The following is an 11,301-nucleotide window of genomic DNA, read 5'->3' as shown; positions in this document are numbered from 1 at the left end:
CTGGCAAGTACATACTATGAGCGAGGTCAACTGGATTCGGCTATCATCCATTATAAACAAGCTATTGCTTGTGATCAAAGATTTTTGGAGGCTTACAATAATTTGGTTGGTTTCCCCAATTTTGTCAGATTGTAAACATTACAGTTTGCTTCTATGCCTTTTCTTTTAAAGTTTGCTAACCTGAATTTGCTATTAATTATTTTCTTGAAGGGAAATGCTTTGAAAGATGTGGGCCGTGTTGATGAGGCAATTCAATGCTATAATGTTGGGTTTTTTTTGGTCATTTAGGTTTTGTTTTTATCTAATTATTGTCATTGATCTTTTCAACTTAAAAATTTTCGTTGCTGGGTGAAGCAATGTCTCACTTTGCAACCTAATCATCCACAAGCGCTTACCAACCTTGGGAACATATATGGAATGGTATGCTATACTCAGATTCTTGATATGTCGATTATTAAAATACAGCTTAGTGAATGAATTCTTAGAAGGTCTTTTTAACTTCACAGGAACATGGTTGCTGCTGCTGCTGCTTATTAAGGCTACATTGGCCGTCACAACAGGGTTGTCTGCTCCATTCAACAACCTTGCTGTAATCTATAAGCAACAGGTTGATCTTTGGTTTTTTTCGTTTTCTGTTATCAACGTTGATACTAAAATTAAGTTAGCAAGTGCTTTTTCTGTCTAATTAGTATCAATTCTTTTGTAGGGAAACTATGCCGTTTCTTTGTCTAATTAGTACCAATTCTTTTGTAGGGAAATTATGTGGAAGTTATATCTTGTTATAATGAGGTTTTGCGGATTGATCCCTTGGCAGCTGATGGGCTAGTAAATAGGGGCAACACTTACAAGGAGATTGGTAGAGTGACTGAAGCAATTGAAGATTATATTCGTGCAATTAATATCCGTCCAAATACGGCAGAAGCCCATGCAAATCTGGCTTCTGCTTATAAAGATAGGTAGTTTTCTTTGTTTCCAGTCATTTCTTTTCAATGTTCACATTCCTTGATAAGATATTTTTTTAGGATGGGGCTGATGTTTTATCCACAATGAGAAAAAAAATCTGATGCATCCTGCTCGTCAGCATATTTTTTTTATCGCATGTAAGATTTGTTTTCTTGGGCATGGAAAATGCCTTTCTGATATGTGATTTTGATTTGGGTTTACTTGTAAAACAGTGGACATGTGGAGGCTGCCATCAAAAGCTATAAGGCACTGGTTCTTCGACCAGATTTTCCTGAAGCTACTTGTAATCTCCTGCATACGTTGCAGGTATCACCATGAAGTTAAATCTAGGAAAAGAGCTATATTTACATGTATTATATCATTTTTATGTGGTAGTAGTACAAGTCATTTGTTGACATGCCGGTTTCGTTCAAGGCATTGATCTTTTCTGGGTGATAATATGCATGATGTATACTTCTACCAATACTAAGAGTGATGATGATGGCTTAGATTTAAATAGCTTTCTTCATTGGTTATTTTGCAAGAGTATTCCTTGGAACCTGATCTTACTTCAAAGTAAATGGCTGAGATGGCCTTCTGTAGAGCACCATATTGAATTTGGATGAACTAATCTAATTTAATTATATGTTTCCAGTGTGTGTGCAACTGGGAGGATCGCGATAAAATGTTTACCGAAGTTGAGGGCATTATCCGAAGGCAGATTAAGGTGAGTATTGATATGCATGTACTTTAAGACTGGCACAAATTCCTCAGTATTTCCTTTTTCAGTGCACCTAACTGCAATAATTCTGTTGTCTCAGATGTCAGTTCTTCCTAGTGTGCAACCTTTCCATGCCATAGCATATCCTATTGATCCAATGCTTGCCCTTGATATAAGGTATAAATTTATCTTCATAGTACTGTATGTAATTTACCATAGCGACCTTCATTTTTTTGTTAACATTTCTTCCCTTTTCTTGCAGCCGTAAATATGCTGCTCATTGCTCCATTATTGCATCTCGTTTTGCTCTTCCTCCTTTCAATCATCCTGCACCGATTCGTATTAGGGTCAATGGTGGAAATGGGAGACTGAAGGTTGGTTATGTCAGCAGTGATTTTGGCAACCACCCCTTGTCACACCTCATGGGATCAGTATTTGGCATGCACAACAGAGAGAACGTTGAGGTTTTCTTTCACCCCCTTATTAATCATATTGTGATATCACACTTGGGACATGATTAAACATAATAACATGGTATTTTGCAGGTATTTTGCTATGCCTTGAGTCAAAATGATGGCACTGAATGGAGACAGCGTATCCAGTCTGAAGCAGAGCATTTTGTAGATGTCTCTGCCATGTCATCTGATGTGATTGCCAAAATGATTAACGAGGATGGAATACAGATCCTTATCAACCTGAATGGCTATACCAAGGTATATTATGATCAAAATTTTCATCCTTTGAGGAACCTAATTTTTTTTCCCGGAGGTGTGCTTTATTGACCGCTGTGATGTGAAATAAAAATCCAATCTGAGCTTTTTTCTTGAATTTTTTTTTTTACTTGTGCCTGAATTATGTCATGTATGGTGCTGTTAGTCTTTTTAGTTTTACATTTCTGGATTATCAACTTTATAAATTTGTAAACTCTAATATGAAGTCGTTGCCTGCTCAATGATACAGGGTGCGAGGAATGAAATTTTTGCTATGCAGCCTGCACCTATACAGGTTTCATATATGGGATTCCCTGGGACTACTGGGGCAGATTTCATTGATTACTTGGTCACTGATGAGGTCGGTGCTTTACATAAATCTTCAATGATTCTGTTGTTATTTGTCTAACTTCATATTTGTTTGCTTTCAGTTTGTTTCGCCTTTGCGCTATTCACACATTTATTCTGAGAAGCTTGTCCATCTCCCTCATTGCTACTTTGTGAATGATTATAAGCAGGTCGGTATTTTAAACAGTGTGACAAGATATAATCCTTTCATTGTCAGTGAACTCCTATGATGTGCCAGACACTAAAGACCTAATTTTGTAACTCTTCACTGTTTGCAGAAAAATCGCGATGTGTTGGATCCAACTTGTCAGCACAAGCGATCTGATTATGGTCTTCCAGAAGATAAATTCATTTTTGCTTGCTTCAACCAATTGTATAAAATGGATCCTGAAATCTTCAACACTTGGTAATATGAGGATGATCTTGAAATGGGCGAAAATCATAAATTTTTTCCATCACGCTTCTCTTTTTTTTTTACTTATTTCAACTTGCAGGTGTAATATTCTCAAGCGTGTACCAAATAGTGCACTCTGGCTCCTCAGATTTCCAGCTGCTGGAGAAACGAGACTGAGAGCATGTAGGTTCTAATGTTTCATGTTTTTCTATAAGAATGCAGCGTTCATGGTATTTTTTGGTTCTTATTGGTGATGTTGATCTTAATTTTCAGATGCTGCCGCACAAGGGGTACAGCCGGAACAAATTATTTTCACTGATGTGGCCATGAAACAAGAACATATCAGGCGCAGTGCTTTAGCTGATTTTTGTCTTGACACGTAACTATTCTTCCTGCTTGTTTTTTCCCTTTCTGTAACAGCATTGTTTTGATCCAAGTCCGGTAATGATTGTTGTCTCATTATTCTGTATAGGCCTTTATGCAATGCACATACTACCGGCACAGATGTGTTATGGGCTGGCTTACCTATTGTTACTCTGCCTCTCGAGAAAATGGCTACAAGGGTTGCTGGATCACTTTGTCTAGCTACTGGTTTGGGGGAGGAGATGATTGTAAACAGGTAAGAGTGTAACATTACTTTGGAGATATATCGTTTTCCGTTTGCTCATCCTTAGCTTCTTGGTTGAGTTGGGTTCTTTTAGTTTACTTTTATGTAACATTATGTTGTGTAATTTCTTCCACCTCCACAGTATGAAGGAATATGAAGACAGGGCGGTCGAATTGGCATTAAATAGACCAAAACTCCATGCTCTCACTAAAAAGCTCAAGGAAGTTCGTATGACTTGTCCGCTTTTCGACACAGCACGCTGGGTAAATATTTACTTAGTAACGTCACTATTATTACTTTCACGAGAAATGCTTAAAAATTGTTAAACTTGTAAAACTAAACCATGGCAGGTGCAAAATCTGGAGAGAGCATACCTCAAAATGTGGAATCTGCATTGCGCGGGGCAACAGCCACAGCACTTCAAGGTCACCGAAAATGACGTTGATTTCCCTTATGACAGGTAGGAAGGAACAAACAGGGATTTGTAGTTAAGAATCAAGAGAATATAGGAGGAGAAAAGATTTCTATCTAATTTGGGAAGGAAGATTGTTTAGAGTTGTTATTCGGACATGGGTTTGAGATTGTGCTACGCGTGGATGCTGCAAGACCTTTGCATTGCCTTGAAGATGTTTAAAACAGGTGGCTAAGACTTTATTAGTAGATGTAATGGAGTTCAAGTTTACTGTGTTTATTTGCCTTTTTTTTTTTTGTATTTTCGATGAAGCCAACAATTATGAAGCAGAAAAATTGCGGGTTCCTCAATTTTCTGCGCGGGGAAAGGGGTTGTATGTGACTTCTGTTGTGCTTACTTTAAAATCAAAGTGGAGAAGATGCAGTAAAGATCTTCATTGAAACATAACGAAGGCGAGTAAAATTTAACTTGAAAATTTGAATTTTATATTCAAATTATAATTTCAATTCGAATATCTTTGAATTTTTAAACTATAAAATAAGCTTCAAATGATTTAAAATTTCAAATAATTAGTAAATTGGTTTTTTTTATGAATAACACGAGGAAAAGAGGAAAATAATATTTTCTTAATTATTTATGCCACTTAACGGGTTTGATTTTTAAGTTAAATTATTTAATTTATAAGATATATAAACAGTTAGATTTTATTTAAATTTTAAGTAAAATTTAAATTATATAATAAAACACGTGAACTGAACTAACTTCAACCTTATAACTCAATTCGATTAAATCCCATATCGAAACATAACCATGGAAAACCGAGGGAAAATAAACTCTAATCTTTGCGTCACATTTTTTCCTTTAGTGTTCCCCTGAAGTCCAGCTGTTGCATTCATAGCAAGCAATATCAACTTATTTATGGTTGGGTACTTCAGTCTCAGGAGCACTGCAACGGTAATAATCGGAATAGCATCAATCGTTAATTCCAATCGCACATTCCATGGAAACACTTGGACATTGCACTCCAACAAATGAAGGGTCGAGTGATTCGCCTGCTCTAAGCCCCTACGAATTGCTAGGTAAGAAGGATTCGGCACAATTGTTCTTCAAAGGGCTGCAGCATTAAGTAGACTGATTGAAGCTCACATGAGTGACAGAATGCACGAATCAATTCTCAGTGAGACGTGTGTGTCGGAAAACTCAGCTAAATTACAAGTAAATGAATCCCAACACAGGAACTGGCCTTTCAGGAGTTAGTAGCAACACTCGGCTGTCAAGTATTGTGACAAGGGGATAGGCTACAGTCTTCGATTCTCGATTGCGGCGTCAAGCACGTCGAAGTGAAACCTCCAACTGCTCTATTCTCTTAGCCAAATCATGCTTCCCACAGTTCTTTAAACCATCCGTGACCATGTCGAAACACCTTGAAATCGGTGCTAAACCCAGCTCAGTCATCTCCACCAAATAATTTGCCGCCTCCACAAATCTGCCACCGCGCCCCGCACATTGTTATCAGCATCGTATAGAATGGTCTGTTCGGAGAATGACCCTTGATCTTCATCTCGCCAAAAAAGCTAAATGCGTCGTCGAACTGCCCTTTCCTACACAAGCCTTTGATTATAGGTGCATACAAACTAGGGAATGGTCTATAACCTTGTTCAATCGAATTATTTAAAAGTCTAAAAGCCTCGTCAATCCGACCTACTTTCGAAGCTGCAGGTATCAAGATCTTGTAAGTATTAATATCCGGATAAAACCCCAACTTACAAACACTGTGATACATATCGATGCAGAAATCAGCCTCCTCGGTTTTACAAATAGTTTCCGCCAATGAATTGAATGTTGCAACGTCGGGCACAAACCCTTCCTTAGTCATTCTCCTCACCATTTTCTTGGCTGATTCAAGATAACCTGCATTCAACAAACCTTCAATTAACAAATCTCGACCTCGAACTGGAGGATTAAACCCCTTCTTGCTCATGTCCTCCAAGAAGTCTTGTGCCTCTTTCATCTTCCCGGCAGAGCACCAACCGTTCACCAGAATTGTATATGTCCTCTTGTCCGGTACCTCACCTTTCCTGATCATCCTCCGGATCAATGCATATGCTCCATGGAACATCTTCACTTCACAAAGCGCAAAGAGCAATGAATTGTAAACACTTACGGTTTGTTTGCAACCTAAATTAGCGCTTCTGTTGAAAACTTCCACAGCCTGGTCTGCGAGGCCATTCCTCCCATACTCTTCAATGATAAAAGAGAGGGTATCACAAGAAAGGGTAAGCTGCTGATTTTGCATTTGTTGAATGGTTTTCCACATGGATTCATACTTTCTATGGCGAATAAGGATCTTGATGAGCTCCTCAAATTCGACAGAGGTGGGTGCATAGTGGGAACGGGCCCATGAGAAGAAGCAAAGAGATTCTGTAGGGGAGTTGGAGCAGGAACGAAGAACGCGGAAGACAAGTTCTGAATTCACAGAAAGGTTCATGCGGTTGAGGGTGCGCTCTGGATGCACTTCACGACGAACGATGTTGGAAATGTGGTGGATAGCTGCAAAGTAGTCATCTTTTGAAACAGCAGTGGTGGAAAGAGAAGCACTTTGGAGAGAATTTCCCAATGTTAGGGTCCTAAGGGAATAGATAATGTTCTGTGATCTACTTCCATGTTTGAGGAGCTGTTGTATAGACTGGAACATCTGTGGTAGAAACTACAGTCCAGTAACCTCCATTTCCTCCTCAATACTCGTAAAAACTGAGGCAACAAAGGAAAAATATTCTGCAATTTCAAATTTTATGTACTCTTAGAAAGAAGAAACAGAAAAATACCGACCACATACACCGGATCGAAAAGGAACTCAAGACGAATCAAATCATGGTAAAGAAGCTCACTCTCATCACATTTTAAGATACAAACAAAACAACAACAAAAAAAATAACAATTTTAAGCTCAATCACATGAATCCTTGATTTTGCAATTGTTGCTTCTTCAGACCTAGCCCTCTAGGTGAAAAGAAATAGAATTCATGCCACAATTCACCAACACCGAACCAAAGTGCAATAAACGGAGCACTGAGCTTCAGAAAATAGAATTTCTTAAAAGCATTTCACATAAACAACTTGTTTAATATGCAGTAGTGTATGGTAAATTGAATATGTAAATTTCTTATTTCACTCCCATGTTCATTCAAATTGATCATATTTTCAAGCTTTCAGCAGGAACGCACAGTCAGTAAGCCATTGAAAAAAAATAAATTAATGAAGAAGAGAAACCAACTACCATGAAGCAAAGAGATCCATAACATTGCATACATAGTTTTATAAGGGGTACCATTAAAAATAAAATAACCCAGTTTGGGAAAGCAAAGCTCGATGCTTGGAAACAACATTTTCCAAGTAAATTAACTTAATTTTACACATTAAAGATAATTACCCATTAATAAATTCATCACCTTTATTCCGTATATAACTTTCCATATCAAAGAAAGACCGAAAATCTTAAAGAAAATGGAAGCTTAAAGGTAGAGACTTCGAATAGCCCATCGAAGTAACAAGCTTGAGAGATGGAAGGAAAATGATAAAGAAGAAAAAAGTAATGAGAAACAAATGACAGAAATAAACACACCTTTCTGGCTGCTGGAGAATGGAGACGGACAGGTTGCAGGGATTGAGAGGTGAGGAATTCAATTAAAATATAAAATAAGGGAAAAGTTAAAACATGGTCACTAAACTATATAAAAATATTTTTTTGAACATTAAACTTTTAAAAATTATAAAATAAATATTCAACTTTGAATTTTATTACAAAACAAACACATCAATTGTTCGAGATAATGAGTTATTTAATCTCTCAACTGTGACTAAAATTCTATTTAATATTTTTAAACGATGCGGTTTCCAAATATACTGAGCATCCTCTGATTTTGGCTGGCAAATCAATGGGTTCAAGGTACAATATAATTGTGTTGCCATTTGTGTTCTGCTAATGTCTGTGCTTAGGGAACTATTTAAGGTTGGCTTATCTATTATTTTATAGAAAACAACATTGCCAATGCATTCTGCCATAAGGACTTAAGGGACACTAATGACTAATCCTGGTGTTGATGTTCACATTCTTCTTTAAGATTGTTTGCTTGTATGTGCTATTTTTAAGGCCATGTTTCTTTGTAGAGTGAGCTGCATGGTGACCGCCCAGGATGACATTGCTTCTCAGGGTAAAGATAACCTTTATGATGAAACTTGGAAACTGAATCGGGCTTTAGTAATACACATTCTTGGTTAAATATCAGGGGATGAATGGAGCAGTAAGAGATGAAACTTTACTTCAACTTGAAGTTCCTGTGATGTTTGTGCAGGTACTCTTCTCACCTTAAGACCTGGTTCTTCACATGAATGATGTGGTTGTCTTCATATTTTCATCTTTGGTTGTACAAAAATTTCAAAGAGTTCGACCGACAAAATGACCCTTCAAAACTCGATTAACTTGAATTTTTTTACTCGACTCGACTTGATCGAATACTAATGTCTCTATGCACGTTGATACGGGCCTGTGAGAGATTAATTTCTATTAGCATGATATTATCTTTAATGAGTAGTTTAATTAGTTACTATTTTATCTTTAATTACTCTTTGTTGATTGGTTTATTCTATTAAGCTGAGCATTTTTGTTCTTTTTCTATTGAGGACTTCAAATTCTGGATATTGCATTAAAAATACAAAATTCAACCATTTTTATTTTCTAAAATCAAGATTGTATTAGTGGACATGAAACGACTGACGTGACATTTCTAGAAATTACAAGTAACAAAGGTTGTATTAATTTCTAAATTTTCAAAAAATACGAGATTAAGTTCGAGCATATTAAAATAGAACAATTCAATGCAAACTAATTATCTTAGTGATTATAAAGATAGTTATCATCAAGCCAGTCGAGGGCCTCCTTCACTGCCGTTTCGACTTTCTCCTTCTCGTCGGATTGGACTTTCGAGCTTGTCAGCAAGCTTATCCTTGTCACTAATCTGATTTTCATGTTGTAAACGTACGTCTCCAAGCTGTTGCGTCCCATGGTCTTTCTGAACTCAACTCCTTAAAGCGAGCCCTGTCAGTATCTGAGAGAAATGGATACCATCAAAAAGTGATTCAATCTCCACCTGGTCCGTTAAGATTTTGGTGGTCTTGGACGAATTAAAAAAAAAAAAAGACTTTTAGTTAGAAATTTAAATTACAGTTTATATTTGTGTCTTTGTGTTTATTGTTATTGTGAACATAACGAATGACATTATGATCATTGCAAGTATTGTGATTCTGAATTTTTAATAAGATATACAATTATGGATATAGTAATTTCAGACGATATTGTTACTATTGTATAATGGTTATTGTTGTGGCTACAAACTATTATAAAGTAATTGTTCCTAATAGTAAGTGTTGAAAAAATAAATTTTAAGGACAACTCCATAATAACAAGTATTAAAATAAATATTAAAAAAATAAATGATCTCTAATAAAAAATATTAAAAAATAAATTTTAAAAGTATACTTATAATAAATATTGAAAAAAATTGGACCTCTAACAAAAAGTATTCAAAAAATTGGACTCATAAAAAAATGAATTTTAAAAGTATGTCTCTAATAACAAATGTTGAAAAAAAAATGGACCCTGATAATAAGTAGTGAAAATTTAGGACTTTAATAACAAAAGTTAGAAAAAATTATTAGCAAAAAGTTGAACACTTGTACAAATATTAGAATAAATAAATTTTAGGAGTAGACCCCTAATAATAAATATTAAAAAAATTAATTTCATAATAATAATATTGAGAAAAGATGGAACCTTTAATAATAAATATTAAAAAATAATTAAGCTATATAATTAATAAAAAATATTTTTTACTAATAAAATACATAATAAAAATTCTTGGCCCTTGGCAGGTGCCCCTCCTGCCCAGGCCCAGATACGGCTATGATCTCCACACGGACGTGGAGCTGGCTGCTGAGAGCTCTCTTGGCAGGCTCAGCTTCCCTCCTGAGCTTCCCAAGAGCCCTGTTATCCTTGCTGATATCTTTTTCATGCTTTTTCTTAATCAGTTTAATGAAGTATTCCATAATCCTCTGGTCAAAATCCTCACCTGCAAGAAAAATTGCCATAAGCAGAACTCATGATAACAACCAACTTTTAGAAACCAAAAACAAGAACGATGATTACCTCCCAAATGAGTGTCTCCATTTGTGGAAAGAACCTCAAATACACCATTGTCAATCGTCAGGATACTGACATCAAATGTCACACCACCAAGGTCAAAGACAAGAATGTTTTTCTCACCTCCTTTTTGTCCAATCCATAGGCAACTGTTGCTGCAGTTCGTTCATTGATAATCCTAGCCACATTGAGCCCAGCAATAATGCCTGCATCCTTGGTGTCCTGCTTTGGGCATCATTGAAGTATGCTGCAAATCAAACGGAGAGATAATTTGAGCATCATAAAGGATCACAAACATAATCTTTTTCCAAAATGAGACCAGTGTTTCTTAAATTGCACTCACCAGGAACAGTAACAACTGCATCCTTGATTTTCTTCCCAAGGAAAGCTTCAGCCGTTTCCTTCATCTTAGGTAGAGCCGTAGCACTGATCTCCTCAGGCTGAAGACCTTGGTCTCTCCATCCTTAATCTTTACTTGGATATAAGGCTTCCATCCTTGTTCACATCTTATATGGAACAATTTCATGTCCTTAATCTTTACCTTCTTACTCTATTGGTTTTACCTTTGATCTTAAAAGTTTTTGTGGACTCAAGTATTTGAACATGTCTTAAATATAACTTCTGGCAACTCATTGTGCATATTGCCAAGAACACCATCATCATCTATTGTAATTTTTTTTAGATATGTACCCACCCTCATAGCTCTTAATGTACTTGTTAACCCGACCAAAGCCGAGACTGAAGATATTTAACCGCATCTTTATAGAACTAGAAGGCCTTGGCCACAACATCTGGGCTGATAGGTGGGTTAGGGCTGAAGGCACGTAGTCGATCCGAGCCGCAGATATGCCGACAGTGTTAGGTCCTGGTATTCTGTCAACGTCGACAACGGTGACATTCGATCCAACTTGATTAGATGTGTTCCCTGGATTGCTTAGGCCTGAATAAATCGAAATCTTGTGCATCTACAAG

At 36.6% G+C, this 11,301-nt stretch overlaps 1 protein-coding gene, 1 long non-coding RNA gene and 2 pseudogenes across 2 annotated transcripts; 1 reads left to right on the top strand and 3 right to left on the bottom strand.

Moving 5' to 3' along the window:
• Positions 1-6: 6 nt before the first annotated feature.
• LOC120208985 lies at positions 7-4,484 on the top strand (annotated as a pseudogene).
• A 484-nt stretch (positions 4,485-4,968) lies between these two features.
• LOC120208984 lies at positions 4,969-6,915 on the bottom strand (annotated as a pseudogene).
• Positions 6,916-9,231: 2,316 nt separating this feature from the next.
• On the bottom strand, positions 9,232-10,451 carry LOC120208981. The gene is made up of 3 exons (XR_005524365.1): positions 10,336-10,451; positions 10,104-10,258; positions 9,232-9,280 (listed from the first exon to the last, which is right to left on the bottom strand). It is a non-coding gene; the product is annotated as an uncharacterized LOC120208981 (long non-coding RNA).
• LOC120208989 (luminal-binding protein 4-like) lies at positions 10,449-11,294 on the bottom strand. Its single transcript, XM_039208087.1, has 3 exons — positions 11,024-11,294; positions 10,673-10,792; positions 10,449-10,576 (listed from the first exon to the last, which is right to left on the bottom strand). The coding sequence occupies exons 1-3, from the start codon at positions 11,292-11,294 to the stop codon at positions 10,449-10,451; spliced, it is 519 nt and encodes a 172-aa protein (XP_039064018.1).
• Between the last annotated feature and the right edge of the window lie 7 nt (positions 11,295-11,301).

The sequence above is a fragment of the Hibiscus syriacus genome, unplaced genomic scaffold, assembly GCF_006381635.1.
Source record: "Hibiscus syriacus cultivar Baekdansim isolate YM2019G1 unplaced genomic scaffold, ASM638163v2 tig00017967_pilon, whole genome shotgun sequence".
Classification (NCBI taxonomy): Eukaryota; Viridiplantae; Streptophyta; class Magnoliopsida; order Malvales; family Malvaceae; genus Hibiscus; species Hibiscus syriacus.
Note: the sequence above shows the minus strand (reverse complement) of the source record. Positions and strands in the feature narration are given on the sequence as shown.